We start from the raw sequence: 26,531 nt of genomic DNA on the forward strand, positions 1-26,531 counted from the left end.
TTCAGAGCAGATCTTTACACCATTCGCTCTAGAGCCTGGTGACCTCCTTGGTTCCAGACCTCTGGGTCACTGTGTACAAGCCCATGCCACCAACTTCACTGTCACCACACTCTGAAGCACACTACTCCTAATGTTCACTGGGTCAGGGCCCATAGGCGGTAGCCTTCTTTTCTGCCTTACTGAGTCTGCCTAGATATTTATTTCCTGGGTTTCTTTTTATGGGTAGGTAAGCCATGCTGCTGCCCCTTCTGAGGGAGGGAAGTCAGAAAAGAGCACAGGAACAGAGACCTTTGGATTTCTCACAGATTGTTTTCATGAATCCTCAAGGACTAGTGAAATAAATGCTAGGCCCCTGGAGATTAGTGCAAGTGGAATTCTGGGTGTCAACAGTTTTCTTTTGGAGGGTCACAATGACCAATGGGCACCATGCACATGCCTCCGCCTCCAGGCAGGAGATGGCTTTGGGATGGTGTGTGGATGTAGTCTATTCATATGTCCCCAGAGGCAGCTGGCAGCAGCCTTTACTCCCTTTTGCAAGCATCTCACCGGCTGCTGCCCTACAAGAACCTGCCAACTCCTACTGATTGGACATAATTTACACCCACCTGGTGCTATTGATGGAAAAGACCCAGATGTCAAATCTGGGCTCAAGTTCATCTTTTTGCATTATAGGGGTCTGAGGCTCTCAGATCCCCACACACAGAAAGCTGTTCATGGGCTAGATGGCACACACCTGTAATTCCAGCAACTTGGGAGGCTGAGGCAGGAGGATCTCAAGTTCAAAGCCAGCATCAGCGACTTAGTAATAAATTATAAAAAGGGCTGGGGATGTGGCTCAGTGGTTAAGTGCCCCTGGGTTTGATCCCTGGTGCCAAAAAAAGAAAAGAATAAGAAACCTGTTCAAGGCCTTAGTACAGAGGATCAATTCTGTCTTCTACTGGTCATCCAGAAATCCCAACTCAAGAGATAACTGTTGTATGGTTTGCCTTCCTAGCAAATAGCAACCAGTATTTAGTAGAGTTGAAGCTAAACTTTATACTTGCCAGTCCCAACACCTGAGCTGGGACTAGGGAAATGCTTTAAGTACTTGCAAATGGAGCAGAGTGGGCAGTATCTGAGTTTAGAATGCACCGAGTGTTATGGGACTTGAATTAGGATTCCGCACACATTTGGTAACTCAGTGTGGATCTTTCTGCCAGACCCAGTTAGGAGCCCAACACTGTTTATCCAACTGGGCACTACTGCCAGAACACAAGTGTGAGAACCCAGCACACCAGGGACGGGGGTGGGGAGAGATGAGGTGATAGCAATGGGGGAGGCTGCGGTCTCTGCTGCTTCTCGGCCACCTCTCACCTCCATGCAGGCATCTTTCGTCTTCCCTGGTGTGGGCCAGCACATGCAGGACTCCTGCATTGGAGAAATGTCATCTCCTCTGTTTAACTCTGACATTGCCACAAACATACTGAGAAGCAATCATGCATGAGGCATACCAGGAAAGGAAACGGGTACCATCATACGGTGAGGAGATCCAGTTTGTGGAAAGTCATACCTTTTGCATCCTGGCACACCATTCCTCTTATAATTCTGCTACTCTCAGTACCCAGGGTCATTTCCCCTGTGAGCAGCCCTGCCAAAGCATTTAAGCAGTTAAGCTTAAATGGCTGTGGGCACAAAAAGTCCCACTTTCTGGTATCACAGTCTCTCTCAAGCAGATGCCCAGAACTCCCCCATTACCCTCCTACTCCAAAGGGACAGGGCTTTATTCCAGCTCATGTCCTCAAGAAGGGCTTGAGCCAGAAGGGCAAAGACACAAGAAAAAGAACCAAACCAAGCGGGTGATAGTTTGGTTTTTACTGTGGTTCTGTTGGGCTGGGTACAGAAATGCCCTCGCCACCACTAGCCACCACTGGCCTCCTGGGAGGAACAGGCAACAAAAGTGGCTTTGGATGGCTCTTAGCTGCTGATTTGGGCTTCAGGGTTTAGAAAAGGAGCACAGTGGGTTCCACTTTCCAATATGAAGTACAAACTCTAATTCATAGTCAGACTTCACCAGGAAGGAGATGGTCAGAGCTGAAGGCACTTTAATTAAGGAGCAAACTCAAGGCCAGGCTTGGTTTTCCTTCTGCTTCCTGATACACCCAGATGGCACTTTTGAAGCAGCGCTGCTGGCAGCTGGGTTAGTGCACTGATGGAGCAGGGTGGGAGGGCCTGCTCACTGGTAGAACTTCTTACTGGGACTGTTGGCGTGGTCAATGAGCAGCTGGCATGGGGTGAACTGTTTTCCATAGGCAGCTTCATACTTCCGGAGCCGGTCCACTATCTTCTGAGCACCATACAGATCCACAAAACGGAAGGGACCTGGACAGAGAAACAGGACTTTATTGAAAGAGGCAGCAATGAGAGCACCAGGATGAAGGGAGACTTGCCAGCCCACAGACGAACCTCCGAGACAAGGGGGGAAGCCAAGGCCAAAGACTGCTCCGATGTCTCCCTCTGCAGGTGTGGCCAAGATCCCGTCCTGTAGGCACAGCACTGCTTCATTCACAAATCTTGTCACCACACGGTACTGGATGTCTTCATCAGAGGAGCTGCCAACATGAAGAGACAGTTAGGCAGAGGAACAGGGGGGCAAGCAGAGCTGGGATTGAGCACGAAGTGTGGGTGGGTGCGGGGAGTCCTGTGGCCAGGCAGGACCAAACCTTTCATTCTGCAGAGAAGTCCGCCTGGGAGGCCCAGGCTTTCCCTTGGAAAAAAGGGGTGTTACTTGTCCTAAGTGATATGAAACTGAGCACCCATGAGGGTCTGGCACAAGGGGATAATCAAGTGCTCACAAGTGATAATCAAGAGCTGGGAGGAACGCCTGTGCCAGCTTCAGGAGTGTTCTCTCGGTTCAGGTGAGCATAAGGGAAATAGAACAGGGGCCAGGAAGCTTTGGGCTGTCAGAAATGTGTTTCCTTGCCCTGAGCCACTCAAACTGACTTACACCTCGGGCTTAGCAGGAAGCCTCAGACTTGCAAAAATAGTATCCATGTCAGAATTCAAACTCTTATTCTTCGAGCCCTCCTGATAAATGTAAAAGCCTTTCCCAGATTTGCGACCTAAAAGAAGAAAAGAAGAGGCAGCATCACCACTTGTTCTCCCAGCCCTGGCCACGAGTGCCTGTCTCTGCTACCTGCTGTAAAGCTCCAGTCTTTTCCCTGCATCCAGCTCACCCTGAAATTCTTTCTTTATCAGAAGAGCTGACAGAGAAGGAAGGAAGATCTTGTGATTTCTGGAGCTTGGAAATCTGTATCTGCTTGAAAAGGCTGCTCAGGTGAGCTTTCATGTCCAGATCCATAACACCAGGCCCCAGGAGGCAAGGCCTAGCAGAGATTTTGCTATTTCCACAGATGTAGCAGAGGTAGAACAGAAATGCCTCTTGGGCCTGGTAGTGGCAAAGACCAAGAAGTCTAGACCTTTTTTTTGGTGGTACTGGGGATTGATGCTCTACCACTGAGCTATATCCTCAACCCTTTTTATTTTGAGACAGGGTCTTGCTAAGCTGCCTGGGCTGGTCTTGAATTTCTAATCCTCCTCCCTCAGCCTCCGAAAGCTGCTGAAATTACAGATGTGCACCACCATATCTGGCTTTCTCTCTGTCTTTTGTCTGTAATTGATAGGCCTAGGTGCCCAGGAAATCATTTTTGAAACTCCCTATGACCAGGCTTGAGTGTTTAAGAAACACTCGTCCTTGTGGGCCTTCTGTGATTCTGTGTTCTCAAGACCATGCTGAGAACTAATGGTGCCAGTCACCTTTCCTTGTGCCTACTCACCCAGGAAGCCCTTGGACACCATCTGGTTCAGCAGCTCTGGGCTTCCACCTCCAAACCGCTCCCCAAAGGCTTTGCCCAGATCTTCTGCCACATGTTTCGCTACATCCACACCAACTTCATCTGCCAGGGTAGCAGCACCCACAGGAAAGCCAAAGCCTGTGGTCAGGGAATCCAGCTTCTTAGGGTCAACGCCTTCCTGAATAGGAAGTGAAGCAGGGGCCTCAGGGAAAGGCCATCTCAGATCCTTCCCCAACACACACAGAAGGACTCCTCTGGCTAGCCCCTGGCATAGCCTTGTGCAAAATCTCTCTGGGTTTTACCTGGCTATGCCCAGGACTGGCACTCCATGCAGGAAAGCACAGGTGGAAAGTGTGCAACTTCTTGATCTATAGCACTTGAAGGAAGTTTAGAGAGGAACAAATTATCTACTTCCTTCCATGTTTGCAATTCTGAATCTCAATACTAAGAAGATGCAATAGGTGACAAGGCTAAGAGCACCATGACCGTAAAATACATCAGTACTGCCAAGGAGCAGTGCTGCAGAGCGCTGAGATTCCTGTTTGGGCAAGTGTCTAAGGGAGCAGAGTTCAAACTCTGCCCATTTACTGTGGCCTACATGACTTCCACTCCTGCACAGAGATGGTGGGTACAAAAGGGCCTCCCGAAGAAGCGGCAGGAGTTAGTGTACTCAGAGGAGCCTTGTACCTCCTGTTGACGTCTTCAGTTTGGAGACCTGAGTGAAGGAGTGGAAGAGGCCTCAAATGCTCCACAAAGTAATACCCACCTGGAGGATTCGTATGACTTCAGACATCATGGGTGCAAGACACCTGGTGGTGTAGAAGCCAGGTCCATCCTGCAAGGGAAAGAAGGTGAACTCATTGTCTGCTTTTGACTGGAACTACTCATGTCCAAGAAGTCTTGCTTTCCCAGCTGTGATTTCAAAGTTTAAGAGAATTTAAAATCTCAATGAGAGTCCTTAATATTAAATTGCAAAGAAAGTTATTCTGGGATAGTCTGGCACAACGAATTGTTTCATGGTCACCTTCAAGGCCTGGAATGAGTGGGAGGATCCTGTCATATTCCAGAAACAACCAAGGGGACATCATTATCTGAAACTGCTATATTTGCTCCAGAAAACAGTTATCAAGTCTGGAGGTATAGGGAGTCCTTTTAGAACTTTCAAATGTGTTGTAAAATCCCAGCTCCTCACCTTGACCACAATGATGACCTTCCCTTGCTTGAGACCAACTGCTACAGCAGAAGCAGTTGTGTCCTTGGATGTTTTCTCTGTTGTGATGATCTCTAGTAGCTGCATCTTGTCCACAGGAGAAAAGTAGTGCATACCAATCACCTGGCAAAGACAGCCAAAGCCAACAGATCTACAAATGCTGAGGAGGGAACCTGACACCTTCATTTTTTGTTAGAAAAATAATGGAGGGAAAGGTGAATGTGATAAGGAATACTGCTTATTAAGTCATGTAGTTCCATGGATTTCTGATGAGAGGTACAGTATGTTTAAGGTGAGCTAACCAGAATCCTCCTCTTCCATTTGTTTCTAAGGATATTTGTGTCTACCAACAATCAGTGCCAAAGTCACAGCTAAAGGCCAAACTAGATTTACTGGGGAAGAATGGATGAAGATTCCACTTATAGTAATGATGATGATGGTTTAGGTGAGAGGTCCACATTTTGTGGGGAAGGGACAGGCAGAAGCATTGGTTAATATGCTGGACTGTCAGAGATGTATTTGCATTTTACACAGATGAGTCTCACCACTAGGACTCTAAGCTTAAGAAACACTTCTGCACAATCCTATGCACCTGTAGACTCATTAAACCAGTGATTTTCACAGTGTAGTACCCAGATCCACCATCATGAACATCACCTATGAACACCAGAAGTATGGATTCCGAAGTCTAAGCCAGACCTACTGAATTAGAAAACTCTGAGGGTGTGGTCTGGATCTGTGTTTTAATGAATCTTCTCAATGATCCTGATGCATCCTACCATTTTATTTATTTTTGTGGCACTTAGGAGAGAACCCAGGGCCTCATGCATGCTGGGCAGGGACACTCTACTACTCCCCAGCCCTTTCTATTTTTTATTTTGAGACAGGGTTGCTCAGGCTGGCTCTGAGCTTGCAATTCTCCTGCCTCAATCTTCTGAGTAGCTGGAATGACAAGCGTGTGCCACCATACCCAGTCTTATGCAGACATTTAAAACCATCTCAGAAAGCTAACAATTTGATGGGCTTCAAAACAAAACTGTGCAAGAAGTCTAATTCATTAATTTACAGTTCTGCTTTCTCCCTCCACTTTAGTTACTAGTTACAACTAATAATACCTACTATTTTAATCCATTTATCATTTATTTCTAACATTTAATCCATTATAACTCTGTGAACTTGTCAAGTTTTCTAGATGAGGAAAAAAGGCATCATGAGGTTCAAATCAGTAGCTCAGGGTCAGTTAGTAAATAGCAGGGAGGGATGCCATCACAGGTCAGCTGTCCCTGAAGTCTGACCACTGATCTTTATCAATTAAATGTTATCTTCACTTATCAATCCAAAAGTTTCTTCTATACTCTGAACTGTTCTTTTACTTTGGTCTAAAATACTTAGGTGCTTCTGCACCAGCCTTTTCATGTCCTGGGCAGAAGGTCTAATCAAAGCCATGGGTAGACACAGGCCACCTTACCCCTATCAACCTATTCTAAACAATTACTAGACTGCTCTGTAGCCAAATGGATATTTTATTCTTATTTTAGGGCCTATCCTTCAATGTCTAATTAGAGGATAAAGGATGGTTTGAAAACCAATACCAATTAGGATGCAAATAACCAAAGTACATATATTTAGTTGTACTTCACTTATTACTGTACCTTACATTGGTCATGGCCTAACTTTCCTGTGCCCAATTTTTGGGAATCACTCCTCCACTTCATAATCCACACTGTGATTTCTCTTATTTATATTCTAAGCCTTTCATCAGTGAGTCTGAAGCAGTAAAACATTTCAGGGTTTTTCTCTGTTCAGAGATTACCTTCTCAGGTCTTTTGCTGACAGCAGCAATTTCATTGATTGGGAGAGCAGATGTGTTACTGGCAAAGATACAGTGATCTGGAATCACCTGCAAGGGAAAAGCATTTAAGAATGTGTCACATAGGCCTGGAGATGACAGAGTCTGTAGCAAAGCTAAGAAGGGTCATGTGGGCCAGGCCCACCCTCTCACCATAAGGCTCAGACAACAAACAGCACTCACCCAGACATTTCAGATCACCCAAGCTTTTGTTTTGGGGAATGTGTTGACCTTATTCTTTTTCCTGTTCAGTCTAGATATGGTCTATCATAAGGTCCTGACCTGGAGAGTATATCTCAGCAGTTGAATAAATAAGATGTCTTAGATGCAGGCTGCTGGTAGCTCAGTGGCACAGCACTTGTTTTGCATGTGTAAGACTCTGGGTTCAATCCCTAGCATCTCAAAAGAAAAGAAAAATCCTTAGATACTAACAAGATGGCCTTAAATCAAATTTCATTTATTTGAAGAATCAGCATGGATTCAACACCTCTTCTTATTGGGATCTGTCCTCAAGTCTGAAAGCTTATGACACCCTCCACTCCTGCCTTGACCTTTAAAAAAATGAGACATACATGCATGCCTAGCTCATTTTTTTATAGTGCATTAATAAAAAGTGGTATATCACTACAATTATATCCACAGTACATGAACACTGTGGACTTTATTAGCCTGGAGGATAATCTCTAACACAGCATTCTGTCTCTGATCCAAACTTATTCTTTTTTTTTAAATATTATTTTAGTTGTAAATGGACTCAATTCTTTATTTTATTTGTTTATTTTTATGTGGTGCTGAGGATTGAACCAGGGCCTTATATGTGCAAGGCAAGTGCTCTACTGCTAGCCACAGCCCCATCCTCCAACTTATTCTTGTTTTAATTCAAATGCTTGGGTGAAAAACATGGAAGATGCACCTGTTAAATTTGCACAAGTCTGGGATAGGCAGGATCCAAATATCAGAGATGAGAATTAAGGCTGCAGATAGGTTAACATACCAAAAAGATAGTATAAAATAAGATCAATTATGACAGAGATAAAGATAAAGTATTGCATTAAGATTCAAAAAAAAGGAAAAGAAAAAGAAAGAACTCTATAGGCACACGAGGGAAAAGACCTGGGTTGGCAGTAAACCTGTGATAAAGATCCCATGATTTTAGTTAATTGAAAGTGGAATGAGACTTGACAGTATGGCATGACTAAGTGAGCAGTCTCAAAATGTGTCATTAGTATCAAGTACTGGTGGAAAAATCCTCTAGGAAGAGCAAACTAATGTCTCCAAAATGGCTGGCAACAGTCTCAATTTGTAGTGTAATGGTTACCACTCTCTCCTCACACAAAAATGGCTGACAATTCTTCCTCTCCTGGGACATGCTTAGCTGTGGTCCTGCCTCATGCCCAGATTACTGCCATCTCTTTCTTTCTAGGCTCTTTCTTGATACCACCACCAAGGACTCCTATTACTCATGTCATCCTGTCTCAGAGCATTTGGGAGGAGGACCAGAGTAGCATTTCTATGAACACGCATTTGACTCCTGCCTGGAGTCCTTTGCTGCCTAGAAGAAATTTGGTTATCACTTGTAGCCAACCAAAATCTCAAAACATCTGGCTATATAATTCCATCAAGTTATTTGTATTTTGAGTGATTTATCTCTCCTCATAAATAAAGCCAATGAACCCTGTGTTTAGGTTAATAAGCTATTTAATTTTCTTCCTTTATGATTTAGATCTGACCTTTCTACCATGGAGAGTTCCTGAGCTCACACAAAAACTATGTTTAGGGGCTGGGGTTATGCTCAGTGGTGGAGTGCTTGCCTAGCACATGCGAGGGACTGGTTTTGATCCTCAAACCACATAAAAATAAATAAATAAAGTTGTTAGTCCATCTACTGCTAAAAAACATTTTTTAAAAAACCAATAAAAAAAACCCCTTATGTTTGGAAACAAATAGTGCTGTATAGAGAACCACGAGTTTCCCACTAGTTCTTTAAAAATCTCTCAGTTTCCCCCACTCATTCCATTAGGATCCAAATGTGTCAAGCCTCTTACTTACTGCTTCTACTTCCTTTAGTACTTTGTGCTTAACACTGAGGTCCTCAAAAACAGCTTCAATCACCATGTCAACCTTTTCAAAACCCTGGTAATCAAGTTGCCCAATCAAGTTGCTGAAGATGGAATCCCTTTCAAATGATGTTAGAGATTTCTTCTTCACTTTGTCGTTTAATCTAGACAAAAAGAAAGGAGAGTGGCATTTATTGAGTGTCCACGGGCTACAGTGTCACTGTGTGTTTTTTACAGCTCTATGAAGGAGTTATTTTATTACCCCCATCTTGAGGGGTAATAGCTCAAAGAAGCTCAGAGCTTCTTTTATGGCTAGTTAAGATAAGGTAGCTTTCAAAAACCAGTTGACCCCCAAGTGCATATACTTTCAATACAAAATAACCTCTAAATGCCCAACTTACATTAACTATATCCCTCATGAAACAGTTCAATTTGCCAGGAGGAGTAAATAACTCAAATATGAGAATGGCAGAAGAGCAACCGTTCTAATTCTCTAACTAAACCACCTGGTTGTCACACTGGTTGTCATCACTCATGGTGTTCTCTACCTGTAATCTTCTAGAGGAAGCCTTAGGTGGTTCTCTTCAATCCCCTTCTTGCTCAGCACCTAGTAGCTCACTGCATTTATCACATAAAACATTAACTCAAGGTTTCTCCCTTTCCAAAGGCAGCTACAAAGGATTCCTGCTACTCAGTGTATTTTATTGCCAATGAAAACAGACTCTTTTAGATTTAATCTAACCACACATTCAGAATAAATAACCTAGAGCTTTCCTCTACTGAAGTATAAAGCTAAATTCCATTCACCAATTTCTGTAACCAACAGAAAAACAAAGCCACAGATAAGTTAAAAGAAATATCAAATTAAGACTTGAAAGTATGGGCTCAAACCTCTTGGTTTCGTTTCGTTTCCTTCTTCCTTTTTATCACTAAGCCACATCCCCAGCCCTTACTGCCAATAAATTGGGAGGGGACAGGAATGATGTCCCAAGTCACTTGCATGGTGAGTGAGCCTTGTCAGAACTGAGGTTTCTGAGATGAAAAGTAAAGCTAGGATGGTTGTACCCAGACAGGTCACAGAAAGAAGCTATCATAGAGCAACAATTTCTCTTTTTGGTGACTGTATTAAATGCTGTGTGGGGATGCTTGTTTACAAGTTTCAGAGAAATGCTGTTATTTCTCTAGCATACACCATTTTTTTTTGTGTGTGGGGGGGGTCAGAATCTTTTATTACAATTCCTTTTTATCTTACAATAAGCTCCCAACATTACTAAACCTGTCAGGTCCTAGCATTAGGGTAGCAGCATATAAACTCCTGTACAAACGTTAACAATGTGCTTCAGCTACATAAATTCATTTAAGAAACAAAAAAAGCTCACTCAGCTAAAAGTCACTAGCAGGACGGTCTAAGTGCAGCCAGCTTGTCCATCATGCTTGAGCAGCACACAGTGCTGAGACCAACCCCAGGTTGGCCAAACTGCTGCTGCATATCCCCTCAGCAAAACTGGCGGTACGTGTGTGGGGTGAGTGGGGTGAGTGGGCAGGTAGGGAGGGGGAGAATAAGCCACCCTTGTCAATTCAGAGTAAGACGGAGGCACAGTCTGCAAAGCCTCAGCTGTTATGGACTCAGCAGGAAATGGCTTCGCCTTGTCATGACAGTCAAGAAAGACAAGGCCCAAGAGTCTCAACTGGCCTGGCCTTTACCTACAGTTACTGCACATTCCCTCACACCCCAGCCTCAGCCCTCTCAACAGAGATACTGTCCTGCTGGTTTAGGAAGCCATTACACAACAGCAACTACATGCAAACTGCAGTAAAACCCACAGGCCTGAGGATTTCTAGTCTGACACCAAAGCATAAGATAAACGGCATTTAAAAATACCAACTAACCAAGAAAACAAAACAAACAAAATATCTACTGGAAAAGGTTTTCCCTTCAGCACTCAAAGACTACAGTTTCCAGTGATGTTAAAGTTCATGCTACCTTGAAGTGCAAGAAGGAATTAGTGTTTCTAAAAATCAAAGAAAATGTAACTTAACTATGGAGTATCACCGTGTTCAGGGCAAAGGAATCTCTGATGGCAAACCATACCCTCAAACCAAGATACCAAAAACCCCGTAAAACATTTTTACTTCTGGCAAAAGCAGAGAGCAGCCTTACCCTTTGAACACTTGTTGCTGTCCCCGTCCCAGTCCAGCTACCGTAGTGTCTTTAAGAAGGGTCTTCAGCCCCTTGTCCACGGAGACTTGGGCGATGCCAGCTCCCATAAGCCCTGCACCAAGAATACCTAAATGCCTGAAAGCAAAGGATGAAATGATTCTGGGAAAGAACTCTTACTTGTTTCAGTAAAAGTGAGAGGTTGCCCAAGTTATCATTCAATAAACTAACTCAAACAGGCAACTATGAGGTGCTTTAAATAATTTTTATCTATACAAATACAGTTTTAATAAATAATTGATTTTTAAAGTGAAATGCAAACATTTTTTGGGTCTAAAAGAACAGGTCTTCCCAGAACTATACTAATTCCCAATAGTGCCTGAAGATCATGGAAAATGACACCACCCCTCCTAAGCCTAAAACGAACATGGATATTTTAGTTTTCTGAACAAAGGCCAACTGGCAGTGACATGTCTGAAGACTAACTATTTTTTACTTGTTAAGCAGTGATTTGTTAGTGATTTTACCATTTTCCAGCTGTCTTTCATTTCTCCTGATATCTGGGCCTCTCTTGCCCCTCACCTGGATGAGTTTTGAAGATCTCAAAACTCAGCTAAAAGTCACTAGCTCATCCAGGTCCTCCCCTCTCCGGTGCCTCTACAGGTGCACATCCCTACCTTTTCACCCAATTCCTCTTGAACTTGTTAGGACCACTTGATTTATTCCAGTGTAATCTGCAGTGGCTTCATGTACAAGCTCACTGTTTCCTCAAATAAATTCTAAGCTTTCTGAAGACCAGAAATCATATGTGATTATTTTTAGTTCTCGATAGTTCTGGAACAATATGCTATATTACCACAATAAATAACTTAAAAAAATTAAAGAAATACTTCCTTCATTAAAGAACCCTAGATTTATAGTTCTGTAGATGTAAATTAGAGGTGAAATGAGGGGTAAAGTTTCATTCCTAACCATTCTGGTTATAATGTTAGAAAGTTATACTGGAGGGCTGAGGCCATAGCTCAGTTGGCAGAGCACATGCCTAGCATGTGTGAGGCCCTGGGTTTGATCCTTAGCACCACATAAAAATAAACAAATAAAGGCATGCTGCCCATCTATGACTAAAAAAAAAAAAATCATACTCAAGTCTAACTTGAAGTTAGGAAGACTAACTTCAAATCCAGGAAGCATCTCCTAAAATTTCAAAATTTATCTACTATCTTTTTTTTCAGTTCTTTCTCAAATTAGGTCAACTCTTAGATCATCCTGTTTTTTCTATCCGTTTAATTTTGAGTTTTTGAATTTTTGATTCAAGGTGATTTCTGTCTTAACTACAAGTGCTTATTTAAGGATATTTAATTCAAGTTTGGGAATTTTCTGGTATAATGTTTTTCTTCATTGTGATTGGGAGGGTAATGTTCATAAGCTTAAGGGCTTTGATTTTCACTCATTTTCTATTTTTTCCTTACATTAGCTTTAATGGATGATGCCTCTCTTTTTGTATAGTTCGTACAATATACATAATGTACCTAAATATAACAATAAGAGTAATATGCAGACAAGAATAGCAGTGTGAAGTGGCATGCACACAGTAAGGTTCACCACGGCTTCTAAGTTTAACTTACTTAACATCCTTCTGTGGGGCTCCAAATTTATTTTTCTTGCACAGGACTTGGCCATGATATAGTCCCACCAAGGCTTTTGATTCTTTGGTCAATGCCAGCTCTCCAAATTTCTGAAAAGTAAAGAACAAGAAAAGGTAGAAATTTACAGTCTGAGTGACTTGGATTCCTTTGGTTTGTTTTTCTCTGCAGAGCACAGGTGGTATTCATGACACCTCGGTTTCCCAGGGGTGTTCAGGAGACTCAGTGGTGGCTATGCTGTCTCCCACTGATTTTTTTTTAGATGTTGATGAACCTTTATTTTGTTCATTTATTTATATGCGGTGCTGAGAATTTAACCCAGTGCCTCAAACATGCTAGGAAAGTGCTCTATCACTGAGCCACAACTCTAGCCCCGATTTTTTTTTTAAATCCTCATCCGCAGCATGTTCTGACTAATGCTTTCAAACAAAATGCTATTCCTTCTAGTTACGATTTCATTATGGAGAGCAAGTTCAAACATCTGTAGACCACCAGTATTTTTTCAGCATCAACTTAGCTCTTGGATTCTTTTTTTCTAATATTTATTTTTTAGTTATAGGTGGACACAATATCTTTACTTTATTTTTACATGGTGCTGAGGATCAAACCCAGTGCCTCACATGTTAGGCAAGCACTCTGCCTCTGAGTCACAACCCCAACCCCTAGCTCTTGGATTCTTTAAAGCAGAGATGTAGTATTCTTTGTCACAAAACTATGTCTCAGAGCCAAACAGGCCTTCACAAATGTCTCCAACTGCTTTATTCGAGTTGAGAAGAGGCCCAGACATATGAACTGACTCTGCTGTTTAAAGCCATACTACCTCAAAATGGCAGAAATGGAACTTGACTCCTAAGTCAACTCCTAACTCTCTAGTTCTTTTTCCATAATATTACGCTGCCCTGCAAGATACCTACCACCACTTTAAAAAGTATATCAATTTAGGGGTTAATAGCATAATATCTAGAGTCAGGGTATGACACAATTGGGTTTGAGTACTGGCTCTGAAAAATGGCATAGGCTTGTAATCCCAGCCAGGCAGAAGACAGAGACAGGAAGATCTCAAGTTCAAGGCCAACCTCAGCAGTTTAGTGAGACCCTTAGGAACTTATTAGCAAGACCCTGTACCTGTGCTACTGTACCCAGCCTACCTTTGTCTTTCACTGGGTATGAGACATTTCTTTTCATTTTGTAATCACCAAAAAGAAGCTGGGCTTCAACATTTCATCTCTAGGTCCTAACAGGTACTCTTATCAATTTATTCATTTTGCCACAACAAATCAGCTCAAATTCAGAACAAAACTATTCAAGTGCTGGGCACGGTGGTGCATGCCTGTGATCCTAGCTACCAGAAGGCTGAGGCAGGAGGATCACAAATTAGAGGTCAGCCTGGGCAACTTAGCAAAACCATCTGGAAAAAAAAAAAAAAAAAAAGGTAGAGTACCCCAGGGTTCAATTCTCACTACCACAAAACAAACAAAACACAAAAAATTGTCCAAGAGATTCATTCTGAAATGGTTATAACTCTGCTGCTATTCCTTCTAGTTATGATTTCATTATGGAGAGCAAGTTCAAACATCTGCAGACCACCAGTATTTTCTCAGCATCAACTTGTTCACTGAGAAATGACAACCACTGAAGAAAAAGATATATTAGGCTTTGAATATTTTTTTTCCTACTTTAAACAGAGTATTGGATCTTTGGTTTCCCTGCAATAAGTAATAAACAATTGGAAGGAATGAACTTTACCTGTGATTCAGCAAGATAACCAGCTTCACTCCCTTGCTCAAGTCCAGTTTTTACAACCTAAAAAACACAGAAAGCACTCGTTCATGGTTGGAATAGACTAGTGAGATGTCTAATAATGCATAATAAAATTTCCAGTATTGGTAGGCTTTTCCAAGAATAGGTCAAAAATCTAGATTTATGGGAAAGTACAGGACTGAGTGCCTAACTGCTCTAGACTGGCTGAACTCTCCATCTCTGAGGCTACTGATGAACCTGGCATGAAGCCGAGAAGGAGAGAGAGCTTCCCTTACTTTTACAAATGTAGGCAGACACTCATCTTCTACTCTCAGCCCTTCTCTCTTTATGCTTTCTTCCTCCAATGCATTATCTAGTTTATCACATTCATATGAACTCTATGAAATTCTACTTCACATTGGGGTAAGAGCTCTCCTAAGTACAATGGCAAATACAGAAGATGAAGAAATGACCCTGAACCCAATCACCATCATTTATGGAAGCGACAAAATTAAAACAACAAACTAAATCCATATTCCTAATCCTGACTTCTGTCTAAACTGTTCTTTGAATTTCCCATAACATCTAAATTTAACACATCAAAATTTAATTTATAATTCCTCTTTGGCAAGTTTCTTTTTTCTTTTTTTTTTTTTTTTTTAAAGAGAGAGGGGAGAGGGAGAGAGAGAGAGAGAGAGAGAGAATTTTCAATATTTATTTTCTAGTTCTCGGCGGACACAACATTCTTGTCGGTATGTGGTGCTGAGGATCGAACCCGGGCCGCACGCATGCCAGACGAGCGCGCTACCGCTTGAGCCACATGCCCAGCCCCAAGTTTCTTATTACTTCTGTAGTTTTTAACTTCTACTGTTACATCTCAGGGTCTTACTCAAACTTAAAGCCTAACCTACCAAGATACTTGGCTAATTCTCTACTATAATATAGTAGAGAATGCTCTACATTCTCTCTCTCAACATTGATTTTTACCCACTACTGTGAAAACAGCTTTTTATAATTTATGGAACAAAGGTAAAATTTGTCAATTCATAATTGCCAACATTCTAAAATCCAGTTTCAGGTTACCTTTCTTCAGATATTTCACTTCTCACCTTTAAAAGCTGGTTTCATTAAATGCTCGTTAAAGAGGCTCTCATTTTCTAGCTCCCAAGATTGTTCAAAATGCCCAATCCACCTGACACAACTTTCCCTTCACCTACCTGCCACTCATTTTTTAGGGCTCAGGTCAGAGCCCTTCCTCATCTCTCTGGCTCACAGTGATTGCTCCTTCCCATGTGTCCTTAGTGTCCTCTTGATACCTACCATTACTCTTGAGCTGCCTTATGCCTCTTCCACAGCTGTCTGCCTCCCCACATGTATATGTTTAATCTCCCTCACCCAGATTGTGAGATGAATATAGGTATGGGATCATATTTCACATTTTATTTTATTTTTCTGCAGTGTTGGGGACTGAATCTGGGGCCTTATGCATGCTAGGCAAATATTCTACCAGTGAGCTACACCCAGCCTGTGCTTCATATTTTATGTAATTTGGTGCCTTCTGCTCAAAATATATTTGTTGACTGACCCATTCTCTCATTGTGAAAGTCTTCAATTATATGCTCTCTTAATCCTCTTAGACTTTTTAGATAAAAGAGTTCTAAATTTCAAAGTCTACCTTAGACAGGTTTTTTAATCTTGTGACCATTTTAATTATTCTCTTGGATCTTTTTTACATAACATTTTCCTTAATAATTATAGCAATGGGGAACCAGGCACACTGGTGCATGTATATAATCCCAGCGGTTTAGGAGATTGAGACCGGAGGATTGTGAGTTCAAAATGAGCCTCAGCAATTTAGTGAATCCCTAAGCAACTTAGTGAGACCCTGTCAACTTAGCAAGACCCTGTCTCAAAATAAAACATAAAAAGGGCTGGGGATGTGGCTCAATGGTTAAGTACCCCTGGGTTCAATCCTGGTACCAAAAAAAAAAAAAAAAAAAAAAAAAAAAAAAGCGATGGGAAGTCTCTAAGGAATTTTAGGTACTGATAGTAGTTCTGACTAAGGATAGAATAACCATCACTTTTGTGTCAACTACCTCATAATTCATGTATAATATTTTACTGGCCTTGTTTTACTGACAAGACTTAGGATTCTTTTCTGCTTTCCCGATTTCTTACTCACAGATTTAAACTCATCAACCGAGGAGCATATCTAACACTGTTTTCCCAAAATACTTCATTTTATGACTCCTTCTAGCTTGTCACATTCTTCCCTTACTGTGTAAGTATTTTAATAGCAGACTTAAGAACTTCAGTACTGACATCTGTGGTCTAAAATGGCAATGTATGTTCTCTATAAAGAGAGAAAATATGAGAAAGTTAAGAGTACAGGTGAAAAAGACTCACATCAATTATTTTCAGAGGGGCAGGATAAAGGCCTTTGGTCTGCTTTCGCACTTTTTCTTCCACGGTTTTGTAGATCTGTCGTCTAACAAATGGAATAGTCATGGCGTATGCTGTCAGTTCTGTAAGGTAAAAATGCTTTTAGATACTTTTGCAAAAAGTATAGTTCCCTTGTTAGTTTGTCCTGCACACTCCATGAAAATGTAGTAATTCTAGCTACTCTGAAAGAACTATTCTTTAAACACATGATCTAAACATGCCTTAATTAGTTGATAAATGTTAAAGCTTGGCTTTGGGTACAGGCATGTTTATTACACTATTATAGTATCTACTTTTAATATTTAAATTTTTCTTATTTATTTATTTATTTTAAAGGCTTTAACTGACAATTTTAAACTTGTCTCTAGAGCAGAGCCATGAAATCCTTTAAGGTTGACTTTACGTTTACAGTAAATAATGTACTCGACTTCTTTTTCATTCTGAATCTACAGCAAATAAAATAAATGCCCAGGGAGGAAGTTTTGCCTTTGTTCTTTACAAAGATACTCACTTTCCATCAATCCCTTGTTTCTCTTAGGAGAAATCTTCTTATCAACTAGTCCATTGGCAAAAGTAATTGCAACTTCTTCTAGGTATTCAATTGTCCGTTCCTGTGGAGGTTTTATTCCTGGTCCTGTAAAAATGAACACAACAGGCTGGAGTGCAAGAGGATTTAGATGAGTCCCAGCTAGGGAAACACCTAGGCATGCCAAAGCCAAAGGCTCCAGCACAGAATGACATTTTAGATCAGAGACTAGTAGGTGGCAGTCAAGAACTGTGGACTCAAAGAGGGGAAATACACTAAGCAGAGGTGAAGCAATGTGCTCAAGGTAGAAAACAAGGCCTTGAATCTTTCAGTCTGACTTCTACTCCTATAGGATGTAGTATGTCTTGTGTGCTGGCATATTGCTGCAAAACTGGGAAAAAAATGAATAAATTGCAAAATAATTTATAAAGATACCAGAAAGCTGTGGATTCACAAGGTCTATGTAAACTAAAATTCCAGAAAGGGAAGAGCCTTCCTTAGGTAAAGTGACGATTGTTGGTCATTTTTTTTGGAAGGGATATGTGATGCTTTGGGGCATGGGCTGAAGCTGAAGCATGCTACTGCGGGTCAAGTGAAACTATCAGTTTCTGGTGATCATGTACACCATGGAGGAAATCACATGCAAAGTCAGTTCACATCATGAATATTTTTAGAGTTCTAAGCCAGTCAGGAGATTTGAAGGGGCTAGATCAGAAAGGCAGAGAGAAATCTCTCACAGTGTGATGATGTTTAGGACACAAAGTACTTCTACAGAGAAGGGGATCTGTAAAAAATATGCAGCTTGGGCTGGAGATGTGGCTCAGCGGTAGCGCGCTCGCCCGGCGTGCGTGCGGCCCGGGTTCGATCCTCAGCACCACATACAAACAAAGATGTTGTGTCCGCCGAGAACTAAAAAATAAATATTAAAATTCTCTCTCTCTCTCTCTCTCTCTCCCCTCTCTCACTCTCTCTTTAAAAAAAAAAAAAAAAAAAACTAAAAAATAAATATTAAAATTCTCTCTCTCTCTCTCTCTCTCCCCTCTCTCACTCTCTCTTTAAAAAAAAAAAAAAAAAAAGAAAAAAAAATATGCAGCTGATTGCTCACTAAAGGCATTTGCCAAATTTGAACCTAATGGAAGCAGGAGACTAGAATGAGGCCCAGGCTGGGTGGGGGGTAGTTCAGTGTAGAATGTATACTTACTATGCACTGGATTCCATCCCCGGCACCCCCCCTCCACCCACAGTGAGGCTCCAAAATCCAAAGAAGGGAATTTATGGGGCTGTGAAAACAGACACCTACCAGGATCTCAATCTAAAGGGTTCAAGAACCCCACTGGAGGAGGTGGCTGTGGTCTAAAAAGCAATCTCATACAGTCTGTGGCACTTAGGACACATAATTCTAATAGAGGTAGGAGCTTCAACAAATACACAACTGATCTCTTCCTTACAACATTTGTCTTGTTTTGAACCTGTGTGGGGAAGGAGGAAAATGAACCAAGCCCAAAATTTCTGAATGGTAAAAATTCATTTATCCAAAAAGTCATCATGCAGTCCTAATCCTGCAGGGAGGCCAAGGCAACTGAGATCTGTAAGTAGAACACTGGAAAGCAGGCACCACACAAAAGGGATCTTATGTAGGAGCTCCTCAAAACTTTGGCTAAGTACTATTCTGTACATGCATGAGAGGAAAGTATCTGAGACCAAGAAAAGAACCACCACAGAGGTACAAGAAGAAGCCAGATAGAAACAGACTCAGAAATGAAACAAAAGGTAGAATGAGCAGATACAGTGTTAAAAAGGCTACTGTAAAGTTCATGCCATATTCAAGAAGGTAAAGTAAACCAGGAACAAAATGAGAATAAACTGAAGAGATAAAAGTAAATCAAACGCTACTTCTAAAACGTGGAAAAAAAAAACCCTAAAATGAGTAATACACAGCACAACAGATAGTATTCTAAAGGAAAAAAAGACCAGAAAACTTGATTACATGCAATAGAAAATAGCCAGAATTAAAGAACAAGAAAGCAAAAAACTTAGAGCTTCATTTTGGGTCTATGTCAAGTGATCTAATGTGAAACTGGAATCTTCAAAATGGGAGACAGAAATATTTGAAGAAGCAACAGCCAAAGAAGTTTCCACTAAGGTAGGAGGATCATAAGTTTGGTGTTAGCCTTAGCAATTTAAAGAGGTCCTAAGCAACTTGGCAAGAACCTGTCCCAAAAGCAAAAAACAAACACACACACACCCAGAATGCTTTATCCCTTTTAAATCTTTTTTTTTAAACATAATTGTCTAAAACAGAAATGCCATAATTGAGGAATTTGTAATATACGTAGAAGTAAAATGTATAACAACAAAAAGCACAAAGGGTAGGAAAGAATGAAGGTAAATTCTTTTAAGGTTCTACACCATAAGTAAAATGACAGATCATCTGAAGACAGACTGAAGAACCAGAACGATGCTGGTGTACAGTAGACAAAGGTATTAAAAGATTTAAGGAAATTGAGATGTTAGAGTAGATTTATGACATAGGATCTGCTCAGCCACCCTTCAGGGGTTAGAGGACACTCCTTTTACACCGCTGCAAGAAGTATGTTTAGGAGGGGAGGCCCTGCATCCTTGAACAGCTCTCTGGTTGTTTTTCTTGGTAGGTCAGAAATTACAGGGGGAGCTGCTACTGTGAAATGGAATCCCTAAATACAATGGGGAATATGGGATTCCAGGGTAGCAGGGGCCAAGTAGCAGCACTCAACTGCCAAGCCAAGGTGGGCATGGTTACTGTAAAGGGTAGAAGAGCCAAAGCAGTAATCAGAACATTCTGACTGGCAGAGACCTATGGTGTTGGCTACTTGATCATGGTATTCTTAGAAAAGAAACAGATGGGCAGTGTACTAAATGTTTACTTCTCGTCCCTGTCCCTCGCGGGTGGTGGAATTTGGGTTTCCTCTGCGTGGAGTGAGCTGGCTGCGACCTACAGCTAAGAAAAGAAGGTGGCAAAAAAACCCCACACTACCCAGGAAATAATTTTAGAAATTGGGGAACAGCTGCCTCTTCAAGTTTAGGGGTTGAGCTTCCACACTGGAAAGAGAGAGAGTGAGAGCCTGCAAAGTAGGAGGTGGGCTGTCCAGGCCCAGTGGGTTACGCCCAATTCCGGAGCTAGGACAGCAGCCTTCCTAACCCATTGAAGACTGAGGTCACGTGCCTTGCATAGTTCATTAAGCAGGAGGAACCACAAAAATGACTCACAATGTCAAACCAAAATCTCCTTGGTTCAAGGCTGAGTAAAGACACTAAATAGCTTAGGAGTGGCTTCCCACACTTACTTGTTTTGGATAAGCAGAATTATTCTAGGTCTAGTAAATAGAAGTGTAACTTAACACCAGAGTCAGAGGGTCCTCAATCAGTTCCCACAGATGAGCCAGTTCATGGACCCACTGAAGGGTTTGTGAAACCTCTTGAATGAAGGGGAGGCTATGTCCCCTTGAGAAGATTTTATTTTTTATTTTTTCACTAGTCTTCCCCCAAGTACCTATGGTCATTTGCCTTGGGAAAAGGGAAATAACCAAACTTTGGGGAGATCACTTTATACTGGCTCTGAACTGACACTAATTCCAACACTGTGGAACCCTATTATTGGTTCTGTGACTTGAGGAATAAGTGATCTTATGATGGGAAAAACCAAGTGAAAGCCTCTATAACTGTCTCTACCCAGAAAACAGTAAACAAAAGTACTACCACAACCCTGGAGGGACTGCAGAGATTTGTGCCACCCTGAAGGACTTGAAAGATGGAGGGTAGTGATTCTCATTGTTCCCCATTCAATTTGCCTATTTTGGCCTGTGCAGAATACAGATGGAACGACAAGGGTTTATTACCGTCTTAATCAGGAGGTAACTGCATTGCAGCTGGTAGTCCATATGCAGTCCATTTGCTTAGCAAATTAACACAGTCCCTTTGTACCTGGTAATGCAGTTACTGATCTGGCAAATGCCCTTTTCCTTAGTACCTATTGGCACAGAACATGAGTTTAGTTTCAGCTAGCAAGGCCTGCAATATACTTTCACTGTTCTTCCTTAGGGGTAGGTATATCAACTCTCCAGGCACATATCACAATTGAGTCCACAGAGATGCTGATGGCCTGTTACAAGACATTATTCTGGATCATTATACTGATGATATTGTGCTGAATGGATCACATGAACAGGAAGTATCAAAAGAAATCCCACAAATGAGTGAGGTGTGATGTTGCACACCTGTAATCTCAGCAACTCAGGAGGCTGAAGCAGAGGATTGCAAAGTCAAAGCCAGCCTCAGCAACTTAACAAGGCCCTAAGCAACTTAATGGGAACCTGTGTCAAAATAAAACATTAAAAAAGGGCATGGGATGTGGCTTAATGGTTAAGCCGCTCTGGGCTCAATCTCTGGAACCAAAAAAAGGAGGGGGGAGAAATCCCACAAATATTTGGGGCCTTTGGGGTATGTTAAGACATTCCTTTTAAGGTGAAGGATAAGTTGCTGCATCTGGCCCCTCCTACAAAAACAGGTACTACATTTGGTGGGTTTTTATGGATTTCTGAGACAATATATTACTCATTTGGGTATGCTACTCCAGTCCATTTACTTAGTAACTAAAAAAGCAGTTAGTTTGAGTGAGGCTCAAGACAAGAGAAGCTCTTCGGCCATTTGGGCCATCTGACTCAAACCCGATGGTGTGAGAAGTGACAGTGGCAGAAGCGATGCTATTTGGAATCTTTAGTAGGCTCCTGTAAATGATCACAGTGTGAGTCCTTAGGATTTTGGAAAAAGCCCCACCATCCTCTGGGAATAATTACTCTACTCTTGGGAAACAATTTTGGTTTGCTAGTAATCCTTAGTAGAGCTTAAGGCTTAACCATGGGCCATCAAGTTACCAGGTAACCTGAGCTGCCTATCATGAAATGGATGTTGTCTGACCCACTAAGCCAAAAAAAAGCTGGGTGTGAAGGTAGTGCTCCACTATCTAATGAATATGGTACACAGGAGACTGCCTGGGCAGACCCTGAAGGCAAAAAGTGCATGCAGAATGGCCAAAATGACCACAGTCCTTACTCCTCCTTCCCCTAGTCTGCACCTGTAGCCTCATGGGGAGTTCCTTACGAACAGCTGACTGGGGAAAGGAAAACTCAGTCCTGGTTTATAGTTTGTTCTGTTTGTTATGCAAGCTGCACTCAGGAGTGGATAGCTGCCACACCACAGTCCCTTTCTGAGACATCTCTGAAAGACAGTAGTGAAGGATAACCTTTCAGTGGGTGGAGCTTTAAACAGTATACCTGATTTGATCATTTTGACGGGAAGGTAAAATGGCCAGAGTCTATACTGGCCGTTAGAGTCTACACTGCATATACTATACATACTTATAGTCTATACTGAGTCATAGGCTGTGTCCAATGGTTTGGCTGAATGGTTGGGAACTTAGAAGAAACCTGGATGGAAAACTAGTGACAATATATTATGGGATGAGTTTTGTCCTCTCAAAATTTGTACACTGAAGCTCTAACTCACGTATTACAAAATGTGACTCCATTTGGACATGAAACCTTTAAAGAGGTGAGTGACTCAAAGTGAGACTATTAGGGTGGACCTAACCCAGTCAGGCTGGTATACTTATTAGAAGAAATGTGAACACACACAAGAGACACGAGGGAAGTGCATAACCAGGAAAGATCACGGGCAGGCATGGTGAGAAGGTATCATCTGCAGGCCAAAGAAAGAAGCCTCGGAAGCAAAAATGCTAACATCTGACCTTAAGCTTCTGTTTTCCAGAACACCTGGGGAAAAGTACGTAGACAGACCTCTCTGAACAGGCAAACAATGTGAAAATATTTGTGACCCATATGAATACTTGCAAAAGGGTCACCTCAGCAGAGAATTCGAATTATCAAGTGGATAGGATGACTTGTTCTGTGGACACCAGTCAGCCTTTCCCCAGCAACTACTGTCACTGTCCCTTGAACACAGTGGCTATAGTGGAAGGTAAGGAGGTTATGCATGAGTTTACTAGCAACATGAACCTGCTATAGCGTCTGTCAAGTGCCCAACTGGCCAGCAGGAGAGACGATAGGATGACTCCCCAGAATGACCAGGCAGCTCTCCATTGACAGGTTGATCACACTGTGTTGCTTTTTCAAGGAAAGGGGAGCACGTCAATTCTTACTGGAACAGAAATTGTGGCTATGAGTTTGCCGCGCTGGTTTGCAATGCGTCTGGACTTAGAATACCTTCCCCACCACCATCACCACATAGTACTCCTCCTGTTCAAGAAATTCACTGCATAGTGATGAGGTGCAGCAACAGGCCATGACACAAAACACAATGGTTTTTATCATATCCTCCATCATTGTGAAGCAGTTGGCTTACTAGGACAGTGGAATGGACTTTTCAAGACTTAGTTACGAAGCCAGGTAAGTAGCAATACTTTGCAGGGTTAGGCCAGTGCCCTCCAGGATATATATAAGTCAGCCTCCTATATGGGGCTATTTTTCTGATAGTCAGGATTTTGGGGTTCAGGAATTTGCACAACCATAACCTGTGATTAGACAATGGAAAACTACAACAACTAATTCAAACAGAACTGCATGCGGCCTAGACCTTTAAGAATGAAGGTCATCCTACCTGGCAAAGAACCATGGAGAGCTAAAATGCTTCCTAAGGGGAAAAGGAATATGGCATGGGAAGTGGAATTACTGCCCTCCCCACACCCACATGGTGTGCAGCCAGCATATCGCAGTCCCTAAGGGAGGTGCAGTCAGGGACTCAGGGCTCCTAGGCTCATATATATTTCCATTACTGGCCCAGAAACCTCTACTCCTACATCTCTTTATATGAGGCTTCCTTATTGAGGAAAGAAGGGAGAATCTTAAGACACTTTACTTCCATACCCAGGTCATCCCCTTTCCCCAGGGTCCATAAAGCTGCAGGAGACTTTTTTTTAGGGCTTCCTTAATAGTGAGATGGCCTTTATGTGTGAATCCATCTGACCCTCCTTCCAAAAAGTGAATGGAACAGAGAGGAGGCTGGTGCTTTCTCCAGTTCTAACCTTCTGCATAAAATATGGAAATAGTGATTAAAGGCTTCAGTTACTTTCATTTTAGCTTATTACTTTAATTTGCTGCTCCGGTACTTGATAGCTCAGTCTTCTTTCTACCTGAGCTGAGCTCTAGATAGAAATGTATCATACACAGGCTAGTTGCATTGTTAGGTGGAAGAATGACTTAATTATTGTCTTTATTTGGGGATAAAGTATGAGTTAAGGAGATATGCCTTTGTATCAAATTGATAGGAGGTGGACTATGTTAGTTTTCCAATATATCAATTTGATTAGACCATGATTGTCAGTTCTTTAATAAATGCTAATCTAGGTGTTACTATGAAGATATTTTGTGCATTAAAGATCATAACAAGCTGATCAATCATTAATATCAGAAATTAGAGAGGAGGCAACCTTACAGAGTACAAAGATTAGTGTTGGAAGAGGTGACACATGTCAGTAATCCCAGTTACTTGCAAAGCTGAGGCAGAAGGATTGCAAGCTCAAGGCCAGCCTGGGCAACTTAGAAGAGATCCTGTCTCAAAAAAAAAAAAAAAAAGGCTAGGGTTAAGGCTCAATAGTAGAACACTTGTCTAGCATGCATGAGGACCTGAATTCAATACATTAAAATTTTTTTTTTAATAGTAGCACGGAAGTATTATGAATAATTTCATTGAAATAACTTTGGTAAGTTAATAGACTTCTTTGAAAGACATCTACCACAGCTCACTCAAGAAATGGAGACCCTCTCAGTAATGGGGAAAAGAAAGGGAAAAAAAAAAACATGAACAGTTGTTTATTTTGAGGAGCGGGGGGTAGTAACTGAGGATTGAACCCACAGGGCTTTTACTACTGAGCCACATCCTCAACCCTTTTAATTTTTTATTTTGAGACAGGGTCTCACTAAGTTGCTGAGGTTGGCCTTGAACTTGTGGTCCTCCTGCCTCAGCCTCATGAGTTGCTGGAATTTTAAGTGTGGCTACTATGCCCAGACTATATTGATTATTCATTAAAAAAAATTAATCTGCAGGTAAAAGCTTTCCCAGAAAACTTCAAGTCCTTATGATTAACTAGTGGTAATTCTATCAGATATTTAAGAAAGAAATAATTTTAATTCTACATAAAATCTTGTAGAAAACTAGAGGAACATTTCCCAACTCATTATATGATGCCAGGATTACCCTGATACCAACACCAAACAAACAAACAAACAAAAATCACACAAAATAAAATTATCCCTGAGGTTGGCCTTGAACTCATTGTCCCTCAGAACCAGATAAAAAAAATCCTTTATGAAACTTTAGCTGATCAGGCCTAGAAGTACTGCTTGTTAGTATAGCCCTACCATGAGCAAGGCCCTGGGTTTGATTTCCAGAACCATAAAATAAGCTGATCAAACCAGTAATCTATAAAAAGGATGATGTACCATGTTTAAGTGGAGTTTATTCCACGAACAAAAGGCTGGTTCAATAGTAAAATATCAGTGTAACTGACATTAACAACAGATTTTAAAAAATAGATTATCTCAATAGATGCAGAAAAGGCATTGGACAAAATTCAATACCCATTTTGTACAAACTATAAGTAAAAGGTAACTTCTTCAACATGATAAAGGGCATATATGAAAAACCTATAGCTAACAACATACTTAATTGTGAATACTTTCCCCCTGAGACCAGGAACAAGTTAGTATTTATTTTCACCATTTCTATCCAATACTGTACAAAGGTCTTTGCCACTGGAGTTAAGTCAAGAAAAAGAAATAACCAGCATGTAGATTGGAAAGGAAAAAGTCAAAATACATGTAGACAAGATGATTATCTTTGTAGAAAAATTCTTTGGAATCCTCAAAACAAGTGAATAGAACAGTTTAGCAAAATCACAGGCTACAAGGTCCAAAATTCAACTGCATTTTTCTTTTTTTCCCCCAGTACTGGTGGTTGAATCTAGGGATACTCTATCACTGAGCTGCATCCCCAGCCCTTTTTATTTTTTATTTTAAGACAAAGT

At 41.5% G+C, this 26,531-nt stretch overlaps 1 protein-coding gene across 1 annotated transcript in view; it reads right to left on the reverse strand.

Moving 5' to 3' along the window:
- Nucleotides 1-1,836: 1,836 nt before the first annotated feature.
- The window catches only part of Hadha (hydroxyacyl-CoA dehydrogenase trifunctional multienzyme complex subunit alpha), a 39,881-nt gene continuing 15,186 nt past the window's right edge, over nucleotides 1,837-26,531 (reverse strand). Inside the window, exons 8-20 of the mRNA XM_026408183.2 lie at nucleotides 17,441-17,563; nucleotides 16,894-17,012; nucleotides 14,494-14,550; nucleotides 12,730-12,839; nucleotides 11,108-11,242; nucleotides 8,939-9,110; nucleotides 6,854-6,940; nucleotides 5,023-5,163; nucleotides 4,597-4,665; nucleotides 3,813-4,008; nucleotides 2,984-3,098; nucleotides 2,443-2,588; nucleotides 1,837-2,358 (exon numbers count right to left, since the gene is read on the reverse strand). Coding sequence (XP_026263968.1) covers nucleotides 2,213-2,358; nucleotides 2,443-2,588; nucleotides 2,984-3,098; nucleotides 3,813-4,008; nucleotides 4,597-4,665; nucleotides 5,023-5,163; nucleotides 6,854-6,940; nucleotides 8,939-9,110; nucleotides 11,108-11,242; nucleotides 12,730-12,839; nucleotides 14,494-14,550; nucleotides 16,894-17,012; nucleotides 17,441-17,563 — 1,616 coding nt within the window. The 3' untranslated portion in view covers nucleotides 1,837-2,212. The remainder of the gene's footprint in view (nucleotides 2,359-2,442; nucleotides 2,589-2,983; nucleotides 3,099-3,812; nucleotides 4,009-4,596; nucleotides 4,666-5,022; nucleotides 5,164-6,853; nucleotides 6,941-8,938; nucleotides 9,111-11,107; nucleotides 11,243-12,729; nucleotides 12,840-14,493; nucleotides 14,551-16,893; nucleotides 17,013-17,440; nucleotides 17,564-26,531) is intronic.

Source organism: Urocitellus parryii, chromosome 12 (genome assembly GCF_045843805.1).
Source record: "Urocitellus parryii isolate mUroPar1 chromosome 12, mUroPar1.hap1, whole genome shotgun sequence".
Classification (NCBI taxonomy): Eukaryota; Metazoa; Chordata; class Mammalia; order Rodentia; family Sciuridae; genus Urocitellus; species Urocitellus parryii.